Genomic DNA, 27,936 nt, shown 5'->3' with positions numbered 1-27,936 from the left:
CTTTCCTGCCATGGCAGGGGGTCGGACTAGATGATCTGCTCAGGTCCCTTCCGACCCTAGAAACTATGAAGCTATGAAGACGCAGTTTTCAGGAACCAATTATGTCGTAAGTCCGAGGACTGCCTGTATAGAACTTTGCACTTGTCCTTACTGAAGCTCACAAGATTTCTTTTGGTCCAGTCCTCCAGTTTGTCAGGGTCTCTCTGAATCCTAGCCTTACCTTCCAGCATATCTACTATGCTCCCAAGCTTGGTGTCATCTGTAAACATGCTGAGCATGCACTTTATCCCATCTTCTAGGTCACTGATGAAATATTGACCAAAACTGGCCTCAGGACCGACCCCTGGGGCACTACATTTGAAACTGGCTGCCAACTGGATGAAGCCAATGACTACTACCCTGCAAGCCTGATGATCCAGCCAGTTTTTTTATCTGCTTGACAGTCCATTTATCCAACCTGTACTGCCACTGGTCTCCCCGCATCCATAGACCCAGTCATTTCATCACATGGCTCCTAGTTGGCCCCTCCAGCACTTGCACCAGGAAGTTGTCCCCAGCATTCTCCAAAAAATCTTGGATTGCCCGTGCACTGCTGTATTGTCCTTCCAGCAGATATCAGGGTGACTTAAGTCCCCTATGAGAACCATGGCCTGTGATCTGGAAACTTCTGCTAGGTGTTTGAAGAAAGCCTTATCCACCACATCCACCTGGTCTGGTGGTCTATAGCAGACACTCACCATGACATCACCCTTGTTGCTCTCTCCTCTGACTCTAATCCAGAGACTTTCAAGAGGCCTAGCTCTAGTTTCACACTAGAGCTCTGAGCATCCTATCTTTCTAATAGGTCTTTGAATAACCAGGGTTCATCTTAAACCTAGTAAGATTCAAACTGAGTTGGTGATCTCCACTAAATGCTCTTCATTATTGTGGGACACCCATAATAGTCTCTTTCAGGCCTGTGTCCTAGGTGTCATCTTTGGCTTGGCCCTTTTACTGGCCCTACTGAATCAAGACATTTCTAAATCTAAATCTGGCCTTTCTTCTTTCTGTGTAGCCACAGGTCAGTCAAGATCTTATTTTAAATTTTGTCTACTTCACCATCCTCTTCTCTAGCCTATACCTCTCAGGCCTGTTCAGTATGCTCCTAGTAGCATTGCTCTATCTTGTCTTGTTCTGGCCACAGCTCACCCTCTTTCCCCCCCTCCTCCCCCCCCGCCCCCCTTCAGATTTGTGTCTAAGTAACTTTCCTGTCTTTATCATTTTTAGACTCTTTGTGCCCTTGTTATATCTGCCACTAGACAGCTTCTATGTTAAGCACCCTTGGGGTTTCTTCTACACTGCACCTTATGCAGGGAAAGAACTTCCTGAAGCCAGTATTTTTATTTTCGTTCAGATTTTACCTTTTAGACTCTCCTCTGTTGTGACACCTCTCCAACATAGTTGGATGATCATAGCTGGGCAGGTGGCAAGCTGTGGATATTCCCAGCTTTACTCCTATTAAAGGCAGGCAGCTTTGTTACACATCAATAATAAGAGATGTATTTGGTAGCTGTGTTTGTCTGAGACAAAAAGAAATGCAAAGCTCTAGAACTCTTGGTTCAGAGATAATACCTTTTATTGTACCAACTAAGAAATCACAAAAACATTATCTGTGTTTGCAAGCTTTCGGGCATACACACCCTTCTTCAGGCGGAGGACAAATCCAAGATTGGATTATGTTATGTGACAGTTCTTTACATGATTTGTTTGTGCATTCTCTCTCTATTTCATACCCTTTGTTTGACATGAAATTGTACAGTCTTAAAGACAATGATTTTCTTTGTTGGTATGGTACCTAGCATATTTGAGCCTATGAGTGCAGCAGTAATGCAAATAATTTATTAAAAGGATCCATTATGAAGTCTGTGAGTAAAGATCTTGCATAAATATGAGCTATGAATGTGTTGATGGAAGGTGAACTAAAAGCAGACCAAGGATTAAGATTTCTGCAAAACATGCATGTTAACCTCTTCTTTCCCATAATATGTTTGACTTGGAAGAGAAAACTCAAAAGCTTAGTTAAGTGTAGCTCATTCCAAAGCAGCTAAAATAAAGTGGCTTGAATAACAAAGATTATTAAGAATCTCAAAACAGTGCAAACTTTAGAAATAGTAGAGGGCTATATAACTAATGTAAATTTAACTGGTGGTTTTGAATCCTTGGAAGCATGGTTTCCATTAAAGTGGTATTTGACTCAGACAGAAGCAAAACCACCTACTTAAATATGAATTTAAGAGGTAAAAAAAAAAAAGATTTACATGATAGTGCATCTAAACATCACGGCTCTATTTAATAACCTGCTTCTGAAGGTTTCATGTGGTGTCATACAAGTTTGAGGGAAAGGATGAGAAGCTGAGGATGGGGTGGGAGGAAGGAACAAGGAAACTATTCTGTGTTCTCATTCACCAAACTGGGTTTTCTTCTTTGGCTCCCAGCCACAAGAGTTTAGATACCAGGGCTTCAACTGAAGTTGGTGAGGCACTTATGCCTCTAAAAATGGCCCTAAATTTTAGCAAAAATTTCACTCTCTTTACAAGAATTTAAACTGAATGAAGACTAAAATTTTAAGTGAGAACTGTTTCTTGTAAATTTTAACATGTGTTCCACCCCATTTTTAAGATTACTTTTTTTTCTTTTCAAGTCTTTGCTGTTTGCCAATTTCAGCTTCTTTTCAGTTTCAGCCCAGGACCCCTGGAGCCATCCCCCAGAAATCTAGTGTCCTAGTTAATAGTGTACTAATCTGTCCTTCACAATAGTATCAGAAATGTTCACATAGCCTCCTTCCTCTGTTAGATGCTGACCACATTATTGTATGCAGTGAAATGCAGCACAGACCACTTGTTTTCCTTTATTTGGGAGGAGGGAGAGAAGCCTGTATTTTGATGTAATTTTATACCAGGATTTGAAAATACTTTTCCTAAGTAGACCTGTGTAGGACTTGAATCTTACCTTTTGTGGATGTAAATTTAGCATCTCTTAAAAGATTCTACATGAATATTTCAACAAATGTATCCCGAAAGCCATAGTGATGCAGTGGAAGCATAGGATAGTGTGCGGCTACTCTAAATTTACAGTACAGATGCAGCATAATCAAAAAAGGAGAAATAAAGGAGCATCTTAGTGAATTTTTCAAGTTTGTATTGAAGAGACAATATGGCAAGAAGAAGAGAATTTGCTTCAAGCTTTTGAATTGCTCATTACTTGGATATCTTCAGAAAAAGAGAGTTGATCTTTCTTATCTAGCATGCATTAGTGATAAAACATGGCAGCATTTTACTGTTCTAAACACAGAACTGCTTTCCCTCTTCCCCCTGCCCCCTCACCCACCTTCCTACTTTCATTTTCTCCACTGTAGATCAAGTGAGTCAACACTTCATTTCTTAATTAGGTCTTTTTGAGACAGTATTCTTATCAAGAGATGACAAGTAGCTCTTTGGCAGGAATTTCTACTCTAATGTTCCTCTTTTGTGGTTTACTTCTACCGCTTGTTCATTCTTTCCTGGTTGGCCTTTTCCATCACTCTGGTTTTCCCTTTGGCAAATTTTACCTGTAGCAAAGCTGATTAGTATTCTAGCGCTTCATTTTGCTTTTTATGCAAGCTCCTATAAGTCAGGAAGTGGATACGCTGTAGACTGGGGAGGGAGGAGGGTATGGCGTGTGAAGCAAAAGCATGCCTGTAGACTTTTTTTTGAAACAGTACTGTGAGGCAAGGGCAATTTGTGCCCAAAAACTTGTTTAATATTCCAACTATACAGTTGGTCCAATGTTTTTATTTATTTTAAATCGCCAAAAGATCCATCCTTGTCTCATCTGTTTCCTGCACCAGCATGGCTACAACATCACTTCAACCTCGAACAATACCCTTTCATTTGGAACACAATGGGTGGAGTATTTGGTTGATAATGCAGTTACTATTTTGTATATGTACACTTTAGACCAGGGGTGTCAAACTCTCCCTGGGTGACATCCAGACCACAGGGGCACCTCCCAGGCTGGATGAGTGGGATCAGCAACAGCTGTGTGGGTCGCAAGGGCTGTATCCCTCACTTGCTCCATCTGCTGCTGACAGCTTTGTATATCAGAGTGCAGGGGTCATGGATTGTGTGGGAGGCAGTGCCCTGTAGTCCCACTCCCCAACTTCTGGTATCCTGATGGGCCAAATGGAATGGATGGTTCCATGGGATGGATCCAGGCCACAAACTGCATGTTTGGCAACCCTTAGGCAGTTGTAATGAGTGCTAGTTCAGAGAGCAAAGACTGTTTTCAGTTAAAAGACTCTGTTGGTGCCACCTGGGGTATAAGGCTTCAGAATGCTAAAGCCAGTGAAGGTGTGTTATCTATACTGACATCCCATCCAGTCTCTCCTCTGATCACATCTAGAGAGAGAGTAACACTTTAAGTTTTCTTTTTGTTAAATATAGCACTTACACAACATGCTGTTTTACAGAGGAGTGAGGTCATAGTATAAATGTACTTGTATTGCCCTTAAACAACCAGTCTTTACTTTAATGGAATTAAGGGAAGGAGGGGGAGAAAAACAAAAAAGGAGTTTTGATTGCTCACCATCTTTTTATGCAGACAACTACTTCACAGCAGTAAATTTTAAAAAATTACACTGATTATATGCTTTAAAATAACACATTTCAGGGAAGGATTGAGGGAAAGATAATCCAATTTTTGCAGGTTGACCTGTCGTATATGGAGTGTTTACACCTTGACTTGAAAAATAAAAAATAAAAGTGCAGATAGCTATTTTATTTGAATAATGGACTTGCCAATTAGCCATCAAGTGCTTCCATCTGTGAAATTGTTGATCAGATGGGTTAGCTGGGATGTTTCCAGATTAGGGCATTGTAAATGGCACTTGAAAACTGTCACTTTGATTATGAGGTTTCAAGCATTGCACTGCTTGATGCTGTGGAACCTTTTTCCCTTGTATTATCATGTTTTTTAGAACACACTGATCCCATTTATAAAGTCTATGGCACCAGAGGAACTTGGGAGACCTGCCACTGATCAAAAGTTCTGTTTAATCAAGTGATCTAGCCAATGTAGGGATTAAACATTTTTCTGGGATTCAGAGAAAGTTATTGATCTGGCAGGCAGAGGGTGAGGTTCACTGTACATCCCTCCCAATTAGCAAATTAAATATAAGTTTCCTTTATGTTGTTCATTAGTATAACTCAAGGCTGTCAAACCCATCAAGGCCTGGAGGCCAACTGAGTGACATTGGCCCAATCTGGCCCACAGACCAGCCTCATGCACTTGATTCAGCACATGTGGCTGGTTTGGCTTGGGTGCCACATTCAGCGTGCCCCACGGGCATAGTATTCCCTGTATTTGACATTCTAGTCCAGTCCAAGTCCCATAGCTAGCACCACAGGCTAGATGATAGGATTACGTGGGCCAAATAGTTAACATCTTTGTAATTTATTTTTGGTCTTTCTGCCTCTAAAAGGCCTCTGGGTTCTGGTTTATATTTGTGCTAAGACTTCCATAGCTAATTGAACATCTAGTAGGAAATACTATTAACTTTATTGGATGTTCTGAGAATGTGGTAGGGTGGCTGTATCTTTAGTCAGCACCACTGTGTCTAAATTAAAGCTCATCAACTCACATCCATTTAAAAGAATATAAACTAATCCTTGTAATTTATAACCCATGGACACATTATTGCTGCTGCCTTCCCCATCCTGGCCCATATTTCTCATGACTTGAGTTGTATTCTTCTCTGACCTTCCTTCCTTCCTTGTTTTCCACCCCCGCCCTGCCCCTTTCTCTCCATTCCTGCTAGGAGATATCCTCTGCTGCAATACGTAGACTATGGATTGCAGCTAATGTAGGAGAGTCATGCATTAGCATTGTATTAATATTTTTATAGCATCTTCCATCCAAATTCTTTTAAACTATTAAAAATCAATATCGCTCATAGCTCTTTAATGACAGAAACACAGAGCTAGGGATAAATGGCTTGCCCACGATTGCACAGCAAGTCTGACACAATGACCACTGGAACTTGTATCCCCCGATTTAATTTTTATTCTTTTCTTTGATTTGATTTTATAGTAAGACTCCCTAACTCATGGGTGGGCACAATGATGGATCCAGCCAGTAGCTGGGCTCAATTTCCCAGGAGCCTCTGCCCACATCACTGTGGCTAGTTTCCATGGAGACACCAGCCATGACAGGGCAGGGTCAGGGTTGCCATGGAGACCAGCCCCACCAGTGGTGGCCGGGTGCGTGGCTGGGCAGGAAACTGCTCCAGGCCCGGGATCTTGTGGCGGTGACACCATGGTCTGAAGCTGGGGCAGAGCCATGATCCACTGCCTGCACACCCCTTTAATTTTTTCACACTTGGGCAGGTTTAACTGGCATGTGGTAAGCTCTCTGAAAGAAATACCTGCCACGCATGCTGCTATTAAATGTCTACTGTCCTTTATGCAAATTCTTAGGAAAACTTTGAGCCAAAATGAATACCCAGGTTGTATGCATCTGATCCATCTCGGGAGGTGAAACTGTGAGAAGTGGTGTATTGCAGCATGCCAGAATGTTTGACCTCCCTATGTTAGAAATAAATATCATCTATGAAAGAAAGTTTTAGCACAATGGAGTGATCAAAAATGTAGATGTTTGCACTGAAAAGGTTAGAACCCATCAGAACCAGCTAAGGAAGCATTTATTTTAATGTTATAAATTTTATTTCTTCCTTTTAGTTCTACTTTCTGAATTTCTCCTAAATTTGTCTTGCTCTGGGTATCACATCTTGGTATATCTTTCTTTTTTTCATGTTCCTTTTAGCAGAGTGTCTCTTTCCAAATCTTCCTAAAGTTGCATCTCTTTTGCAGTAACCTTAGAATCTGCTGATACATCCACTTTACTTTCTGTCACCACCTGCAAATCCTTTAGAGTAGGGGCACTGTACTTCATCTTGTACAAGGGCGTGATCCTTTTTTGTTAAATACTTTGTATTTTTTTAATACAAATCCTTTAGCTGTACAAAACGTGATTTGGTGGGTGGTTGACAAAATTCTGTATCTAGAGAAGGGAAAAGTTAACTTCCAGAAGTTCTGGATAAATATATGATTATAGACCATGAATCTTCCCATTGAGGTTCTGATGCTTGTCTTGGATAAATGAAATCCAGATTCCTTTATGCAGCAAGGAAGGTATGTTAAAGGCAGAAATACTGGAACTTTGTAAATTGCCACTATGAACTGGTAATGGGTAGATGGTTTGACTTCTTATGTGGAACTTTAACTCCAGATTTTGCAACATTTTGAGGATGAAAAAATACTGTATTACCAGAATCCAAGAATACTTGGAATTTAAAAGCCATCTTCCACAATTAATTAGTTTCTATATGTGGACACATTTTCATTTCTAGAATCTAACAATTGGGGGTAGGTCATCTTAAATTCATCCCTGCCCCCCCCCCACTACTATGGTGGGAAAAGTTGGGGGGTAGGGAAAAGTGAGGAGCCAAATCCTTGCCCTTCCTGCTTGCCCACCCCTACCCTTACTGTCCCATGCCTGTGCCTGCCTCCCTATAGCTTGCCCCCCATCCTCTCCTCTGCTGCCTGCTGCTTATCCCTCTGCCCCTTCCCCCCCCCATGCCTGTTCCTGTTCTGCCCCACTGCTTTTTTTGCCACGTGAGCTGCCGCCTGCCCCTGGCTGGTTCTTCTAAGATTTAGCTGTGGCTTTTTTCCCCTTGGTGACTGGGGAGAGGGCAAGGGGGAAGGAACCTCATGTTATATTTGAATAAATATGGTAGGTTGCTTAAGACAATTACAGCATTGTTGAAGGGATGAAGATGAAACAAAATCTTAGATATTTATGGCTTTATTGCCATCCTAATTGAATTGAAGTGGTCAGCTTCAATAGTGCTTCATCTACTGTCCTTTTCCTTTGAATGTATAATGACTACTTGAATTTTTATTTTGAACAAAATGAGAACTTGAAATGGCTTTGTTCAGGTGGTCATTTGTTTCTATTTTTTGAAAGACACTTCAGTTTGTACCATACAGTTTATGGTTTCGTATTTATTACAAATCTTGGGTAATATGAGTTTTTTGCTATGGATATATATTTTTTAATTAATGGACAATAAGGTTTCTGCTTATAAATCATTAGACTAATTAGTGTTCTGGTTGAGCATCTTTAAAATAAATTGTACTGAGATCAAATTTCAACATTAAGTTTGATCCCACAGGCATCAAGTCATTGCTTAATCTGATCGGACACTTTTATCCCCTTGTGTTTAGACTACAGTGAGAAGGTCATGAAGCAGTAATTTAAAACTGAAAAAGAATGAAAAGCATTCAAATGACTAAATTTTTCAGATGCTTTAAACATCAGTTCTCTTGGTGTAACCTTTTTGGCAAGTTTAGGAGCCACAGTCCTCAGGAAACAATACAAATGTTATACTGATGATCATTTTAACATGTATTCTAAAGAACAAGTTTGGCCATCAGCTGAGTAAGATGTCATTAAACTATAAAGACGTATGGGATGTGAATAAATGCTTATTTAAATGGGTACTCTATTGTCTTAAAACTGACTCTTCCACAAAGAGGATGACAGAAACAAAGAATCTTTCCACAGATGGATTGTGGCCAGCAGCCTAAACCACGGATGTTCAGACCTCAGCCCACAGACCAGATCTGGCCTGCAGCACGGTGTTATTTGGCCTACAGGGTTCCCCATAGGTCTGGAAATTTGGTGCTAGGGTAGTGGTGATACTGCTTTCCTGCTGCCAGATTTCTAGATGTAGATGTAGCCAATCTTTCCTCTTTTGATACTGCTGTAAGGTTTAACTTGATTATTTTGAATGTGCGGTTTCCTCACAAGAGCTTTTAATTTTTGTTAATTTTGATTAACTTTTGGGAAAATTTTAATAATATTCTTAAAAGTATAGCTATACTGATAGAAGTATCGTATATAAAATCAACTACCATCTTGAAACAGGTTAACGATCACATCTGGACAGATTCCTGCACAATATTTCTGCAGCCTGCACCTTGCTGGTGGTGTGCATCAGCTTGCCCTGCCCACCTGCTCCTGTTTGCGTTCTTCAAAACCAGATGTGTGGTGAGCCAGCACAGGGTCATCCCTAGTGGCGTCTCAAGCACACTGGAGACTGCAGACCCCAGAATGCCTACAGAGGGATAAGGCGTGTAGGGACACGTTGCCACCAAGCTGCAGAAAATCATTGTGCCTTCACCCTCCCTCTCCCCACCCTCAGTAATCTTGCTATACTAGATGGCTGGTGCATGGCACCATTTATTCCTAAAGCTTCCAAAGCTAGTATTTTACGTAAGTTTCATTTTAATGTACAGGTTCATGTGGATTAATCAAATGCCTTTTTGCAAAGGAATTAACAGTTTGGTGGAAATGCATTTTGAACTACTGGATTTTCTTACACATTTTTTCTTATAACAAGTTTTACAGTTTCCTAATATCCAGCATTCCAGTTGGAAGGTCAATATACTCTTAAGGGTATGCTGTAATATTTTTCCCGATTATATAGGCCAATGAGATGCTATATAATTTTCTTATAAATATAGTGTGTGTGTTGAAACTTAGCTGGTCATACAGTTATATAATATATGCTTTTATTCATAAGCATTGCAAATATGGACCTAAATCTGTACATAGTTTTGGCACAACTCTAACTTCTACAAGTGGGCTTACTGGTGATCAAGTATTTGCAAAATAAAAATTCTGAACACCAACTGATCAGATTATTATTCAGCATGCTGGTTTCAACTTCCGAAATTTGCTTTTCCTTATAAAGGCTTCTGCTGCTCAATTTGATGTTCATCCATAGATGCACCACTACAGTGAGAAGGCCATCTTTAATTTGTTTATAGTTTCTTTGTGTAGGGGTATTGTAATATGACTTGAAATGCTGAAATCTGGTAGTAAGCTGTACCCATGTTCACTGGCTGAATAATAATTTTTAATTTGGGTGTATGCTAACACCTTTTTTGTCCAATATCAGCAAAAACTGTTTTCTTAAAGTTAAGCCTACTTGGATTTTTCTTTATTTTTAATTATAGGAATTTAATATAGAAAAAAGGTCACTATATTAAAGAAGTGTTAGGGTTTTCTGTCAGTTAATCATCAGATTTTAATGTGCCCTAACAGAAGCAAAGGGATTTTTAAAGAGGTGCAATTGCACTTACATGATTTTATTTTTAAATACATGCAGTTATATACAACACATGTACCATCATTAGTTTCTCCTGTCTGTATATCTATTTTACTCTCGGCTTCTTCAGAATGTAATAATCTACAGTGCTCTTTCAATCTCTGTTTCTGAACCTGTCTTTGATTTACATCTAGGAAAAAGAATAGTTCCAAATCCATTTAACATGTTCAGTGTTCCAGCAGTAGTTTTAATATGTAAAACAGAATAATTCTTCTTCTGCAATAGTTTGTATTTCATTTGTATCCTAGAAATTTTTCTCTCCTACATAATAAACATAGTGAATGTTGTCTAGAGGATTTCTTTGCAGGAGGAGGAGGAGGAAGAAACGACACTTTTTCACACTCAAAAGTAACACAAGTTTTAAATTAATCTCCCTCAATTGTCTTTAGGTGTAACAGCTGAAATTATGTACTCAAAGGGTTAAGTCGGCATGAAAGAATTCATTTCCACTTTAATGACCTAGCCTTGCTGGGTTAGGACGATGGGGAACATGCTTCTGACTTGTACTCCTATTGCCAATTAACACCTCCTATAACAGGTTGCCTCAGCTAGTCATTGAAGCAGAGGCAGTAGAAATAGTTTACATGCAGCTTGTTTTTCACACTAGTTGTTTAATACTCACAAAATTAAAGTATTAAAAAGGTTCTTTCTTACCTTGCTGGGAAAGAAATAAACACTATAGTGAGTATGTGTGCTTATCCTTGTCCAGTGTTTTGTATTTTAAGTGGTACCAATTTTAAGAATTGGTCGTGATGGTTACATCAGATTTTATATTTTTGTATTAAAATTAAGGGGTTCTATAAAGATAATTTGTTCTACATCAGTATTTTAGCTCATTACATTTTTTCCACAGCTGCCCCTGTTTGTGAAATCCAGTTTCTTTGTTGAGAGAGCTAGGCTGGTAGACTTTTTCTTTTAAATAAAAAGCCTTTGTTCAGTTAATGTGACAACATAGCAGTATTTAAGTTTGATTTAAACAATAGAAAGTGTCGCAATTTGTGAAATATTTCACTTTCACAGTTGCTATCATAATTAATCTTGAATCCACTTTTGTACTTATTTAAATATATGTAAAATAAATAGTACAAATGAAGAGCAGTGCTCTAAAATGACACTTTAGTTCACATTTAATCAGCAGGTATTTTAATAACACAATAAAATTGGCTAAATAATTGATACCAGTTCACACTAAGATAAGGTGGAGTAATATACCTAAAAGTGTTAACAAATTTGCTAAAAGGCCTGAGTAGATAACACTTTAAGGCGTTAGTTTCTATGCTGTTATAATGGCAAATGCCTTTAACACTTAGTCAACAAGGGCTGCCCAAGTAAAAGTCACAGTTTATACAGGATCGTGTTTTAACCCTCTGAAAGAAAAATATTATCTCTTGTGTAGTTTAACCTTGGAATTCAGTTTGTGAACAGATGATTAGCATATATGATCCTTGCTCCTTAGAACATTACTGAAAGGATGATAATTTTATTTCACTAAAATAAACGACAAAACAAATGCTTCTTTATGGTGTACAATTTAAATATAAACCTGACGTTGCTAATAACTGGTGCCTTTTTATTGGGCGGGGGGGAGAAGAAGAAGAAACCAGGTCATGCTTCTGTGTGAGATGACTGGCCTGCAGGCAGGTCATTCTCTGACTAACACTTAAGATGATTTAGAAGTAGAAGCTTCTAGTCCCATTTTTTTCCCGGAGAGTTTGAGATTAGGGTTGTGAGGAGAGTGATGCTTTGCTTTCCATATGTATTGGCTGTTAATTTTTAGAACAGAGTTCTTCATTGTGGTCTCATAATTATTGTATTTCCTTGTTAATATATAAAGGAACGAATTAAAGGATTACTCAAATTTTATTTTGCAATGTCTTAAACCCATTCATCCTTCAGTTCTCTAATGAATTAATACAAATAAGAAAAGGCAAGTTTTGTTTTTTTTTTTTAATGTGAAGTTAAATAAATTTATTGTAGGGTGTTGGTGACAAGAAAGGGGCTTGGCAACCCACAAACAAGGAAACAAAGCAAAAAGTAGTAGCTCCCTCTAGACCCTCTTCTTTCCCCAGTTCATCTTTAATTTGTACTGGAGATGTAACTGCTATAGTTGTATTTATAATACACAAGTACATTTTCCCCTTTATAAAAGCTACCAGGCAGTGAGGTTTTCCATTGGTAGGCAACTTGTTTCAAATATGAAGCTTAACTTTTACATCCTGTCTGCTCCCTTATACATTATAAAAAGGGTAGGTTGGCTTATTTGGAAACCTGCAGTGGGAGTGGGTCAAAGCACAGGATTTAAATATGTACTATAGTTCCATCTACTTGAGTGAATATGCTAGTGTAATGGTCATATCTCTAAATTGAAGAAAGGGAACGGTGTTGCTTCAGATTCCAGTTGTGAAGCATTCATTTAAAAATAGAGTTCTGTGTAAAGTTAAAACTTAACAGGAAAGTATAAAATAATGGAATCCCTGTTTCCCTATAAAAAGGGAAAATGCACACCCCTATTTGTTTTCTGTGCAGTGCATCTTTTAAGGAAAAGCGCTAAATAAACTGAAATTTGCATTAAATACAATGACATGATACTAACACTTCTGTATAAATTGGCCGCATTATATGAGGCTCTGGGAAGGATGACTTTTAGCATATCAGAGCAGTTGTTAAGTATATTGTTTGAAGTTTATTTTAAACAAATCTTCAGAAGGGATGGATGTTTTAGTTTGCAAATTAAGTAAAAACATTTCACAGGCGACTAGTAGCAGGGGTACAGGGGGGGATACGTACCCCCCCTGAGATTGGCCCCCAACTTGGCACCGCTCAGCAGCATGTTGGGGGGTGGGGGAGACTGACACTAAGCTGCAGCACAGAAGTATAGGAGTGGATATGGGGCTTTTGGCCGGCCTCTGGGCCCACCCACAAATTGTGCCCCACCCCCCCCCGGCTCAGGATACACCAGTCACTTTATACAAAAAATGTGGCGGGGGTATGTAGCAAGTTAAACAACTGCTATTATAATTTATAGAAATAAAAATGGGCAGCTGAGATAAGTGTGGAAGTCTTCACAAAAAGAACCCCTGTTGACTGGGAGTGAAATAAAATGGGAGACTGATTTAAAAATATCAAGAGGGGAAACTGAGTCAGAAAGAGGTAAGACAGGACTTCATGGAGTGAGGAAGAGTAGTTTGTAATCCTCTGGTATCTTACTTGTTTAAGACCAAGTAAAATGGTATCATCATGTGGCTGTTCTCAGAAGTCATGAAGTTGGACAGGTGAATTAGTTGGAAAGGAAAGACTTAGTACCCAACTCATGAGACTTCCTTTGCACTTTGAATAAGTACTCATTCAGCTGTCAGAAAGGTGATGCTTGCAGTTGCTATAGCATAATCTTGACTTCCCTTAATGCAGTAGTTGAATAAGTAATTAATTTTAAAAAAGTCATGCCTAGTAGACAGAGGAATGATGTGCTGTAAACAGTGTGGTTTTAAGCATAAATGATGCAAGACCCAGTGATATAATTAAAAATACTAGTGGATGGAAGGCAAGTGGATGTTATACATGCTTATGCCTTAGTGGAGTATTTATATATAGATGCTCATTAATTTCTTCTCCCAAAATTAATCCATATTAGATGAATCTGAACATTGTTGGCTGGTTGAAGACCTTCAGATATGTAATAATAATGTGTGGTGATTCTGTCATATAATGCACCACAGGAATTAGTGTTAGGTCTATTCTTACTGTCTTTTAATGATTCAGAAAAGGGAATAAAATTCATATTAGTATAATTAACAAAATTCTAAACTGTGAGAACACCACTGATAACAAAACTAATGCAAAGCAACTTAGAGATTGGAACCAAAGTAGAAAATAATGTGATTTTAATGTTAGGGCACATACAAAGAGTGAAAGAGGTTCTACATAGAATTATACCAATAAGTCTCTTACAATATTTAAAGATTTTAGTGTGCAGCAAGTTAGACATGAGTTTTTTCAATGAAATATAATGGCAAAAAAAGCCAAAACAGACTTGCACTACATTCATGGGGACCTCCTATGACAGAGCAAGGCTACAGAAGTCCTTTACTATGCAGTTCTGCTGTAATCACAGTAAATTGGAGAGTTGTTATTAAGAGCAATGAAGACATTAAAAGTGTGGCAGGCTAAATTCCCCTCTCCATCCAGTTTAGGAAAGCATCCATGTTTGAGATGGTACCTAAGCATGTGCTTAATTGCCTTGGGAATCTGGGCATTCCTAGGGAAGTCCTGTCAGAAATGTACTGTCTGGCTATGGAGTAACTAAGTGAGTACGTACGTCTGCACATTTTTTTGAAAGAATGTCATTTAGGTGTGTTCATGGACTCTTTATGATGGTCTTAGAGTAAAGTAGGGAAGGTGTCAATAAGGAACTAATAGGATGTCATTGAAATATGGCAAACTATACCTCAGATCTATCTAAGAAATTTTCCTTAAAGCAAGATTTCTTAAGGTGTATATAGTACCTTAGGGTCTATGTCAGAGGGACTGGGAAAATAGAGATGATGTTCAAGTGATAAAGTAAAAGAACCAGGGGGGCTTTGGCAGGGATGACATTTAGTTCTGTTTTGGTCATATTGTGCTGTGTTGATTCACATGATGCCACATGAATGTCTTCCCCTCTTCACCCTTCCAAAATTGGGGTGTGTCTCAAGGGGGTGGACTGGCTTTTTTTTTTTCTTCACTGGAAGAAAAGAAAGGGCAGTAGGCAGCAATGAGAGTACAACGTCTTCTCCCTTCACAATAGCTGGCATTTTCTATGACCTTGTAAGCCCCAAGTGGCATAGTCTAATGTTAACTCTCTCACAGCCTGAGCATGATAGTTTGTGCCTAAAGGGGTAAATGAGCTGCTGTGTGCAGTCTGTAGTATCTTGAGGAGGCTTGTGGGTGGCAACAGTGCTTTATTGTTTACAGGAGCTTATGTAAAGAACTGTTTACAGTAAAGAAATAGCAGTCCTGCTATTGCCCTAGCAAGGGGCCTAGCCTTATGTCAGGTAGATTAAGTCCTTCTGGAAACATAGGTCTCATACAGATATTCAGTTTCTCTTGGGAAAGGCACTGTTCTCCCAGGAGAAGCCACGAGCATACAGATGTTGAGAATTTTTCTCTCAGGATAAAAATGGCTGCTCCAGGAGAAAAATAACCTAGGAACAATTTTGGTTAAATCACTCCCAGGAGAGTTTCTCTTGGGACAGAGAATGTCTGTACATGCCATGGCTTCTCAGGAGAGAAAACAGTCCTCTAGTCTCTCCTTCTTCCCCACACCCCCCCAGAGAGACAGTGTGTTGCATGTTGGACTCTGGTGCTCAGGAACACACTCTTTGGAAAAATCTTTTTTTCCCCGCCTACATTCTGCTTTCCAAAAAAAGGTGCATTTCTTATTTGGATGTGTCTGATATGTGAAAAAATGTAGTATTGGGAGAAAAACAACTCTAGATTGATTGCAGAAACACTGAAGGTCTATTAGCAAATCATAAATCTAAGGACGATAGTTTAAACTATGTGAGTTGAGATCCTCACCTACAGACTATGAAGAGGAAAAGAGTTGGAAGTTTATGAGGTGAAGGAAGAGCAAATTTAAATTGAAAGGATATGGTCAACAGTATCAAAAGCAGTCTGGAAGATGAGGGAGTTTGAGAGCTTTAGGAGAGAGTTGTAGTTGGCTAATTGACTGGAAAGGTGGGAGAACTGAAGCAGAAGCATATTAATATGTCTTGGAGAAAGTCACCAGAATTAGACTATTTTGCCAAAAAAGTGTAGTTTTTTGTGTTACGTATGTACCATGCTATGGCTGGGGCGGGTGTGGGGGAGAGAAAAAAAGCATGTTTGTGTGCATGATAAAAGTAGGCAAATACTTATCCAAATGTAAAGAAACAGTGATGTAAATGCTTGTCATCACCTACTTTACTTTATACCTAGTAAATTGGTTAATGCGTCTTGTTTGGATTTATCTGGGAGTCTGTTGTTCCAAATTCTTCTCCATTGCATAGAAGATCAGGAGTTACTTTTACCTCTCTAGTATTTCATAGATTTCATAGACATTAGGGCTGGAAGGGACCTCAGAAGATTGAGTCCAGTCCCCCACCCAAAGGGCAGGAAGTCAGCTGGGGTCATAGGATCCCAGTAAAATAAGCATCCAATTTACTCTTGAAGGTGTTCAATGTAGGTGCTTGAACCACCTCCGATGGCAGGCTGTTCCAGACCTTGGGGGGCTCGGACAGTACAGACATACTTCCTTATGTCCAGCCTGAAATGGTCTTGCAGTAGTTTATGACCATTCGACCTTGTCGTCCCTTGGGGCGCTCTGGTGAATAAATGTTCCCCCAGATACTGGTGGTCATCGCTGATAAATTTATAGGCGGCCATCAGATCACCCCTGAGCCTGCACTTTTTCCAGGCTAAAGAGCCCCATGGATCTCAGCCTGTTGTGGTAAGGTCTGTTTTCCTGTTCTCTGATCACGCGCGTGGCTCTTCTCTGGACTCTCTCAAGCTTCTCCACATCCTTTTTGAATTGCAGAGCCCAAAACTGGACGCAGTACTCCAGCTGCGGCCTCACCAAGGCAGAGTACAAGGGGAGAATGATGTCCCAGGATTTACTTGAGAAGCATCTACGGATGCAAGCCAGTGTTTTGGTTGCTTTACTAGCCACAGCATCACATTGCAGGCTCATTGCAAGTCTCTTGCAATTGGACCTACTGAGGATTTGGCTGATTCATTTATGTATAGTCATGCAGATCGCTTACCTGTGTCTTCCAGAGTGTACCCACACAGAGACGTGTATCAGTCTTCCAATCGCTTGTTGAGGATTGGGAACTCCCTTTGGAGCTCAGAAAAGAATTATTTTGGGAGTTATTCCACATTTGCATAGCACTGGAAAGGACAGAATTTGGGCCACTGTGTCTCCTTTTTGCTGTGAATGCATTGCAGACCCTGCATATATGAAGTAGTGTGAACATAATGTTGCTTGGGTGGTGGATGGGATAGATTGAGGTATGATTATTTAGAGAAGGACATTTTGTCCCTTACTTGCCAAGAAGAGTATACTTTTACCTTTTAAATATCTTGCTCTGCTTTTTTTTCCTGTTTCAGCAGTATACAATACTGCCTCAGCTAATAATTCACACCTGGGACAATTGTGCTAATTTTCAAATAACTATTCATAAGGCAAAGAGCAAAGTATTTTGTTCACAGCTTTTTCACCTAGGGATTGGAGGTCCATTTTTCTCTCACTGTACCAGTGTATCTGCAAAGTGCTCCTGTAGCCCTTTATCTGCAAGTCTTCTTTAGTTGAAAATCACCGAAGCAAAAGGGAAATTGCTGTTTGTGTTGGTGCCAGTTAATCATGCTAGCCCAGCAGCATTTACATTCACACCACTGTAAGAAACGCACAGTTAATTGGAGAACTGGCCATAGTTTACAGCTGAGGAAGGTTAGCTTAGCTGCAAGACTTAACTCTGACTAATGGAAACTTATCTGACTCGTAGCCTAACAGGTGTGTGCTCTGCAGTATTGGTTATTTTATTTGACTGATTCTGTCTAGCTAATTTAGATTATTGAGCATTGATTTTGACTAGATAGGCTAGATAATTTCCACTGGATGACGATTGGTTTGTGTGGATAATTGTTGTATGGAAAGGATATTTCATTGTAAATTCTGCAACCCATGGATTCACTGCATATAGCAACACGTTTATGCACACATTATTCTTAAAGTTTTACACTAGTTTGCAAAATACAACAGAATTAATTGGAAAATGGGTCATAATAAATATGGAGGAAAGAGTCCTTAATTTATTCTGTTTCATAGGGGCCACCTACGGATGCTCCTGCCGTGGATACAGCAGAACAGGTTTATATCTCTTCCCTTGCACTGCTGAAAGTAAGTAATTGTACACATTTATTGTAAATGGTACTGTGGCTACAACAGGGCATTACATCTGTGATCATCCAAAAAGTGAAGTTGTTTAAGGTCAGTGGAGCTGACTACTTAGTTTTTTTACAAGATTACGTGTTTTTAATTAAATTTATTTTTCAGTCTTATTTAAGTACTTCACTTATTTAAATGGTTTATGATTTTTTGTATTTATAATTTTTAGCACATTTACAGTGCATTATATTTTCAAATCACATTATGAGCTGTCAGCTAACGGAAAAAATAAAACTAAGACTTGCAATAGAAGCAAAAAAAAAATTCCCAGGCAAACCTGTAAACTACATCTATGTTATAACTTTGGTCTCATTTCCAGATGTTGAAACATGGCCGTGCTGGTGTTCCCATGGAAGTTATGGGTCTGATGCTTGGAGAATTTGTTGATGATTATACTGTGAGAGTAATTGATGTGTTTGCTATGCCACAGTCAGGAACGGTGAGCCTTTACAGTAAGAATTAGAAAGGAAATGTTATTTAATGTAGCAAAAACTGTTATGAATGGAACAGCCCCCGCATCCTCCTCCCCCCTCCCCCCCCCATTTTCTTCCATTATCCCTAATAAGATATGAGAAAATACTAATTAGACATCTGGGTTATACCCATCTTTGCTTACGTAAAGTTTATGAATAGATGATTTTAAACCACTTCATATTCTTTTCAACGAATTTATGGCATGTGCATGGTCTTTAGGAGAGACTAACTCAGGGGTGGGTAATTATTTTGGGCAGAGGGCCACTTACTGAGTTTTGCAAAGCCATTGAGGGCCACATGACAGGCAGCCAGGGGCAGATAAGTATTAATATTTCTAAATTTTTTAGGGGCCCCGCGGGCCAGATAGAATGGCCTGGCAGGCTGCGTTTTGCCCACTCCTGGACTAACTGGATCTTCTATAGGGATAGAAGCATAGCGTACAGAACTCATAGATCATTGACATTAGCACCTTTGTATATGAAACTGTAGCACTGGGAGAATTGTTATGGTCTAATTATGAACCCTAGAAAGGAGGAGTTTGATGGAAATGATGTCATGCCCTTGACTGTATTATTACCACTGAAACTGTGAATTTGAATCTACTGTTTGTGGCAGAGTTTATACTCCAGTGGAATTATTTTTAGATGATATTTTTCTAATATTGAAGGGTGAATGTTTTAAAACACTGGCAAAATTTCAGAGCTCTGGGCTAGAACGAGAACAGCCTTGGCCTCGGGCCTGAGGTGAACCAGCGTTCTGACCTGGCCACCACTGCTGCTTTTCCTGCCACCATTTTTCCTTACCCTTCACCTGCCGCCGTGGTGCAACTTGCATTTGGCCCTGGTGTGGGTACAGGTGAAGCCCCATGGCACCAAAGCTTGCTGGCTCTGTGGGCTGGATCCAGCCTGCAAACCATATGTTGCTGAATTCATTTTAAAATACTCAGTTTTAAAAAAAAATGAATTTAATGAAAAAAGAAAGGAATATCTTTTGAGGGTGATGACCAGAAGTTAGGATTTGGAATTTGTAGTGGCTTTGTGTAGTTCAAGTGAAATATTGCTTTTAAGGGGACAGTAACTGTTAAGATCAGATGTTACTGAACTATTAGATTTTTTTCCCTCTTTTCTTCAGTTTATTCTGTACATTTGCCAACATGGTGAGTGTGGTCAGTTTCTCTGGGGGGTTTTTGATGATGGAACCCTTTCCCGGGTTTTGCAAGTGGATATTTATCCATAACAGCAACAGTGGAGCTCAAATTGACCTGGCAGGAAACAGGTCAGTTTGTACAGAACAAAAAAAAAACAGAAAAACAATCATGAGTGTTGCTGTACATGCTGGCTGGTGTTGGTAACCTAAAAAAAAATTCTGAACAGATGATCAGAAAATTTGTAGCATTTTTAGAGGAGCTGTAGAAATGGATGCATTTATAAACTCATAATTCTATTTAAAAATGGCCTATTAAAATAGTCTTGCTTAAAAATTAGATAATTTCAAAAGTAGTTTGTTTCCCCCCTAAAAGTAATAAAGAATAGTAAAAAAAAAAAAAAAAAAAAAAAAAATATTAGTGAGGCTGTTAAATCACTTTGTGTTGGATTTTTTTCTTTGAAAGCAGTAAGATGTTTTTGGTATGCATGTTTATATTTTGAAATAATTTATATGTGAATTCATTAATATTGTCTGTCTTTCCAAATCAGGGAGTCAGTGTAGAGGCAGTTGATCCAGTATTTCAAGCCAAAATGTTGGATATGCTGAAACAGACAGGAAGGTAAGTAACTGTTTTAAAGCAACATCTGAAGTTAGTGATGCTTTGTGCATGTTGCTTAGCCTGCATTATTCCTCCTCCTTCCTTCAAGTCCTGTTATCCAATGGGATGTTATCGCTGCTGAAACGGATGTAATTGACCTAGAGTTGTGATGAATAAGTATTTATTGTAGCCCGTGTCATGTCTTCCCTTGAAGTGCAGGAGACAGACTTCATATGCAGATCAGTGGAATATGCTTCCATCCCTGATTATCATATAATAGTCTGGGATTGGAATGTTGCTCTACTTGAAATAAGAAGCTGCTACAGAATGGTGTTTTATAAGAAACAATGTTACTGTTTGTATTTGTAAAATTATAAAAACGTCATAGCTTTATTTACAAGCCTGTGGTTGCTCTGTGTAGGTAAAAGAAAGGGGGGGAAAAAAAACTTGATAAAAGGCATCCTAGCGTTTAAGCAAATTTTTGTTATTTAACTCTGTACCTCTCAACAGTTGTCATCTGCTTGGACAAATTCTTTTACTGTGGAAAAAACTTCAAAATTAATGTTAGCAAAAGGCTCAGCAGCTGAACAGAACAGTGCAAATTGCTTTTTGACTGAGTTCCTAGTTCTACTGCTGGTTTAATTGATATTTAATCCTTTCCCACCGTTGGTTCCCGTCGTCCATGTCTGGAATGGACTTTCTGCCGTGAAAATTCAACTCTTGACGCCAAGGAGTTAAAGAGTAGATATTTACTCAAGTGCTGAAAGGGTAAAAACTGGTTCAGGGAAGGTGTGGTAACAGGGTGAAAAACTGAAAGCATGATCTACCACTGTTAATGTGCATCCCTTAATGATAGCACTCCTTTGTCTCACTTATTCATGTCCATGTTTTCACCATACTATGGTAAGTAATTTAAATATTTCTAATGGTGCTTGTTTCACACCTATGTGTTCCATCTTTTGTCCTAATTTATACCCTGTTTCTTCAGTGTTTCTTCTCATAGTCTATGTTTCTGTTGCTAGTACTGTTAGGAGTCTCAGAATGCTGTCTTTGTTTCAGGCCAGAGATGGTTGTTGGTTGGTATCATAGTCACCCTGGCTTTGGCTGTTGGCTGTCTGGTGTGGATATCAATACTCAACAGAGCTTTGAAGCCCTATCAGAAAGAGCAGTAGCTGTGGTGGTGGATCCTATCCAGAGTGTAAAAGGAAAGGTACAGTCAGTTTTGGGTTTTTTTATTTACTAAAAAAAGATTTGAAGTTGAAACACAGTGAAATGCATAGTAGGTCTTAAATTTTGGGCACATATTTAACAAAACTGTTTACAGTTTTCCCAGGATATAAATGAATTGAAATCTGCTCTCCTTGACTGAGCCATATTATATTGAGCTATCTTATATATTTGCAATAATCAGTTCTCACTCTCATTTGCTATTCAACACCCATTCAACCACTTGAGCTTTTGCTAGCTAAACAGACTAACATATGTATATGCTGTGTACTAGATAATTTGCGATATTAAATTTTGGGTGTGTTGCTAAACCTTCTTAATAGCAAATTGGGATGAATCCAGTTCCTTGCACAAGTAATGATGTATTTTGTAGGCATTGAACATGATGGTTTCTGATGTTATCTGCATTCCAAATCTTTTAGACAATAAAAAGTTTGCCAAAGTCTTGGTCTAAACCATTCACATTTTTGAGTAAGGGTGGCAGATGAATGATTAAGTATGTTAAATGATTATGAAAAGAGATTAACTTGCAAAGCATATTGGGTTATAGTTGTCCTTTGTTGAAATCTCTTTTGTTCTTGTTTAGTTCTCTTTTTATTTCTTTCTAGCCCCATATGCCATTTTCCTATTTCCTGCCTCATGACAGCAGGGAGCAGCTCTATTATCACCTTCACAGAGCTGTCTGCAAATGTGAGAGGCAATTCGATTTTGCTCAACCACAGGGAGAGTGGATTAGAAAAAACTACAGAACGTACAGAAATTGGCTAGGTGGTTACTGCTTTAAAATACTGCTGAGGTGTTTTGTTTGAGCATGCACTTCCATTGTACTGTAGAATAATTATTAAAATAAATCATAATATATATGTATGCCATTAATATATTTTATAAATGCTACTTAAGACAAACTAATATTTATAAAAACTTATCTGAAAGGCAGTAGTTTACTTATGGCAGATTATATTAATCCTCCAACTAAGGCAAATGTTTTCATAATTTCAAAATGTTCATCTAATAAAATATTATAGTTGAACTTTCTGATATCACATTATTCTGGCAGATCAGATTTCCTAATTTGTTCTCCTTATTCTGGCTTCATTTACCAAAGCAAAAATTGTCTCTATAGTATCATTAAAAAAACAGAACAAGCAATTTAGCAGTACATTTCAGTACTCTAGAAGCTAGTAAACCAGAATTAAATCGATTGAAATGTCTATAAATACCTGATTGTGTAATTGATGTATGTATGGAAGGGGGGAGTGAAGTATTTTTTTTTTTTAAAGTTTTCTGGTAACATACTAATACCTTCTTTTGGTTTTTTTCATCTGATGAAAATAAGGAAAGACTGCTTTTTATTGAGTCTATAGCAAATACAATCTGGATTGTATTACTACTGCATTTTAAATTACATATGTATCTATATTAAAATAATTGGTAAAAGTCTAGTGTTATCTTGAGAATAGATCACACTCATCCTGCTGGACTTGTTAATACCAAGTATATGTTTTACCTCTTTTTTTACCTATGCTTGTGAATATCCTCTTTGGGGAACAACTAACCTTTGACTTTTTCTGTTCTGTTCTTTAGTAGGAGCAGATTCATAAAGTCTGGAGTTTTTTGTTGAACATAAACATTCGTTTTGATCATAACTTTTCTCCTGACATTGTCAGCTTCTATGATTTTTTTGTTTTTTCTTTATTACAAATCTTGCAATGTGTTCTCATTCTTGTTGTTTCTTCCCTTAAAGCTCCAGCTCCTGGAGTCAAATGACCAAATGAAAATCCCTACTTTCATATTTTTTTAAAAATGAGTAAATTTCCTGATTGCGGCAAAACAGCTCAAAAAGTTAACCTTTGAAACATGACACTGGAAGTAAATAAAGGGAATCCCACAGTTACTTGTGATTTGTCACTTCTGATTTTTGGGGGCCTGACTCATAATTCTGTATGTTTTATGCATTAATTAAAAGGATATTCTAAGAAAGGGAAATGTTTTACAGCTTGTTTTCTGGTCTGTACTAGATGCATTGCCAATCTAGTTAGTACAGTAGACCAGCAAGTGCTGCTCACATGGTGTTACCTTTTACTGACAAAACTGCACTACCTTATTTCTCCCTCTCCCACCCCCATCACAGCAAAATAAGCTATACTGGCAAAAGCACAGTTTTGCTGGTGTAACAGCCGCTACACCAGGGGGGCTTTTGCTGGCACAGCTATGTCAGTCGGAGATCACACCTCCTTGTATCTCTTACCAACAAAGCTATGCTGGCAAAAGATTGTGGTGTATACCTGGCCTGAGAGAGCTCCGAAAGCTGAGATGTGGTTTCCCTATTTTAATACAAGGTACATGTTGACTAAGATTAAAGTAATTACAAATAACACAATGACTAATATTTTAACTAATCTATCTTTAAACCTTTGTGTAGACGGGGCAAGCTGGTTGAAGTGAATCTTAAAGGGGAGCCTGGTTCACCTTGATGAGCTACCCTGTTAAAATACAACCTGTCCTATGTACACTTATATTTTAAAACGTTAGCTAATGTTCTTAAAGAAACAGGTGATCCGAATCTAGATTTACCTTTTGTAGTACCAGACAGCTAGCCTAATTAAGGCATTTATCTCACTGCCAAGTTAAGCATGAGAATGCATACAAGGCTCAGCAGTTGAAGGCAGACATTTTTCCAAGAGTTGATACAGCACTTAAAACTAAAGAAAATCATTGTGCTTTGGGTGTCTTGGAAGTAGCAAATAGTTATACTTATGAGTATGACTTAAATGGGTTGATTCATAGTGTTTCCAAGGAGTAGTAGAGTAGACTTGATGTGATTCTTCAGTGTGGAAGTCAGTCCTGAGAAACCAACCAAAGTCTTGTTAGTTTTACTCAGCTTGTTTGGGAAACAAGAAGTATGATGATGCCATTAAGCTATTTTGTTTGCAGCTATAAAAGCTAGACACTTAGAGCCAGATCCTAGTCCATCCATTGGACATCTGTGTGCACTTTGGTGCTTAAATGTGATTATATTCCATCCTGTTCAGGGCCCTGAAAGTATATTAATGCATATCCTGTGTAACATATCTGATACTTGAGACCTGAGTCAAATTCAGAAAGGAGGGCCCAACCATCTTTTTTGTATCCATAGTTTTTCAGGGTGGAAAGGGTCAGTTAAGTTCAGTTACATACCTAAGAGGTAGACTAGAATCTGGCCCTTAGTATTTTGAGAGGGATATTTCAGTTCCACAGAACTTGATGGCATGGGTCTCCACTTCAACTGAAGAAAGTTTTCTCACTAGTGAAATGTAGTGCTGACCTCTTTTTGCCTCACTTTGGTCTCTCCAGCTCATCGATATTATCCATAGGTACAGTGGGCCAATTTTATAGGTCAGTAAGTAACAATCTAAATCTTCTTTTTATTCATATTCTTAACTGTGTGCCAACATTTCATATGTATAGGTTAATGGTATCCCAACTGTCCATAAAACTGTAACTCCCATCAAATACAAGGGTATCATAATAATATCAGCAACAAGAATGAAACTTGGGTTGATTAGTTATCGTTACTACAATCCAGAGAATAAAAGAAAAATAAGTTTGATTTTACTTGTATTGTAGGAATTAAATTACTTTAAAACTAAATTTATTCCAGTTAGTTGGGAACTTGACTAGGTTGTAGAAGACAGTGACTCTAATTCCAGTTCTTGTTATTAATTTGCATGCTGAACTTTATCACATAACCTCTCATGTTTGTATCAATTCAGTAATGTATACATACCTTTGAAACCATGATGTCAGTGTCTAGTACATTGCGGTGAATTATTTTAGTAAGGCTCTGTCAAAATAACTTCTGGAAAATATTTGTAATCATGTAGCAAAAACAACTTGGGTAATCTATATGTATTTTCAGGAGGGTTGATTTTTCTTCGTTTTTGTATATTTGATTCTGTGTGCTAATCTTGTGACATGTCAGCAAACGTAAAGATATCATTGACCTTAAGCTCAGTCCATATTCTGAAATTATTTTAGGATAATTTTGGAAGGTACTGAAATTGTCATGTCTTTCTCATTAAGAGATCTAAGGAGGGATATTGCATTTGGTGTTAAAACAATGTTTTAGAGATCCTGGAAACTGCAGTTAGGATGTTAGCTTGAAAATTAGAATGAATTTTTTGAAAATTCTTCATTCAAGCAGTTTCTCTCCAAAGAAACTCCTGAATTGCTTATTTCTGTCATGGTTTATGGTTTTGTGTCCTACCTGTGAAAGTGGTCAGATACATTCTTTTGGGGTTTTTTGGGTTTTTTTTTAAGCAGAAAGTTAAGAAATGGGCTTACTTTTGTAATCCCCATTATAATAGCCCCTGGAGGTGTCAGTCTAGACTCAGTGGCCAGTTGTGGTAGATACTAAGAAAACACAAGCCTTTTCTATAAATGGAGAGTTGTTAAGTAAAACTTCTATTATAATCATATTGCAGATGAAAAACGGTGGACCAAGGAGATTAAGTGAAGATTGGGTCAGAGCTGGAAACCAGACCCAGATTTCCTGAGTCCCAATCCAGAGTTTTTAACCACAAGGTCAATATGAACATACTACTCTCTGTCACAGGCTTAGGTGCATTTAGGTTTCAGTTTAGGATGATAAACCAAACAGCAGCAACTTTAGGAAAACACTGGATCAAACATTATCATTTAGAATTTTGTTGGCTTGCTTCATCCTGTTTTTAATTCTTCCTGCACCAAGGAGATATTCACTAAGTATAGTTGAGATGATTTATTAAGGCATTGAAGAAGGTACTAAAATTCAACATAAGCATTGATAGTATATCATCCTTGCAACTGCAGCTCCATCTGTCATGCTCTGAATGATCTCCCCCTCTTTGGTGGCAGTCTCTGCTTAAGGCACATTTCTTCTATGAAGCCTTGGAATTCTGATTCTCCTTCAGAAACAAGTACCACTTCCAGATCTAGACTTCAGTCTGTCCTGCATGACTTACATTTTCTTTTATTTGTTTAGGTTTTAAACTGTGAGGAGGAGGGATTGTTATCTTTTGTACAGTCCTGAATATACATGTCCACTCTTAGCATTGCTGTCTTCTGCTATATTCAAATTCCAAATGTTAAAAGACGATTTGCTTAATAAACTCTTTTGACAACAGAAAAAGATAGCTGGATTGTGCTCAGAGACAGGTCTTTGTTGCAGATATTCATGGTCTGTAACCTAAATTTGGATTGCTTTGGAAGGAATTGAGAGGATTGTCTGGTGATCAAAAGGTGTCAAGCCAAGGCTAGTCAAACAGATATTGGCTACTCTCTTTAGTATGTTAGAACTTCGCTCATTAGCCTCAGCATTCTCCTTTACTATATTTAAAACTTACGTTAGTCTCCAACTTTTAGCCTTGCTTATATTAGAATTTTCAAGTAGTTCCTGTAGCTGAGAACTGGAGTCTGTCCCTTTTCTCCTTTCGTTTGTTTAGGTCATTCACAGTGGCAAAGAAGAGAAGAGAATGAGTTTAAGAAGCCAGGGAAATATTATTAAAATCACAAAAAATGGGTGAAAGGACAGATGTAATACTTGAAACTTGTATTTGAATGTATTTAAAAGAAAATCATACTTTGCAGTACATTTTTTAATTGCCTGAAACCATCCGAAAAGTTTACTTTAAAAATAAGACAAATTTATGTTTTTATGAAAATAGATTGAAAATGAATCTGTCCTAGGCGCTAGGTACCTTAGATTGTCATTAAAATACAATCTGGAAGTACTAATCCTGCAGTTAGAGAGAATAGCAATCAACTAGGCAAAATTAAAAATAAAACTAGTAGTTCTAATAAATTGGAGGCTAAGTGTCAAGGTTATTTGTTCTGAATTATTACACCAATACTATTAAACATGAAAATACTCTTCTTTTATTTTTTAACATATGCTATCAATTGTTCTGTGCCAAGACCTTTTAATCCTTTTGCAACATTTATTATTAATATTTGACATGCTAAAATTTCTGTAGTCTGATGTAAATGAAAAATTCTCAATTACTATGCATCGTAAGAGTTCTGAAGCAGACTTTATAATGCATCATTTTAGTAGAAACTATTCTATGATAGTATGGGCACCTTCTGTATATTTGTGCTGTACTTAGCACACTTTGGGTACCATAACAGAATTAATAATATTTTTATTCTTTCAATTAAATTGTTGCGAAGAAAAGATTCAGTATTTTTAATAGAAATGACATTGCTTTGAGGACATGTTTAATGGGCCTAAATCATTTCCCACATGCAAAGTCATTGAAC

At 38.1% G+C, this 27,936-nt stretch overlaps 1 protein-coding gene across 1 annotated transcript in view; it reads left to right on the top strand.

Moving 5' to 3' along the window:
- PSMD14 (proteasome 26S subunit, non-ATPase 14) overlaps positions 1 to 27,936 on the top strand; it is a 72,723-nt gene that overhangs the window by 21,730 nt on the left and 23,057 nt on the right. The window contains exons 4-7 of the mRNA XM_019554156.1: positions 18,093 to 18,164; positions 18,532 to 18,651; positions 20,381 to 20,451; positions 21,490 to 21,640. Of these exons, the coding sequence (XP_019409701.1) occupies positions 18,093 to 18,164; positions 18,532 to 18,651; positions 20,381 to 20,451; positions 21,490 to 21,640 (414 nt within the window). The remainder of the gene's footprint in view (positions 1 to 18,092; positions 18,165 to 18,531; positions 18,652 to 20,380; positions 20,452 to 21,489; positions 21,641 to 27,936) is intronic.

This window comes from Crocodylus porosus, unplaced genomic scaffold, assembly GCF_001723895.1.
Source record: "Crocodylus porosus isolate Cpor-Errol unplaced genomic scaffold, CroPor_comp1, whole genome shotgun sequence".
NCBI lineage: Eukaryota > Metazoa > Chordata > Crocodylia > Crocodylidae > Crocodylus > Crocodylus porosus.
The sequence above is the reverse complement of the archived record's forward strand: the minus strand, read 5'-3'. Positions and strand labels throughout refer to the sequence as shown.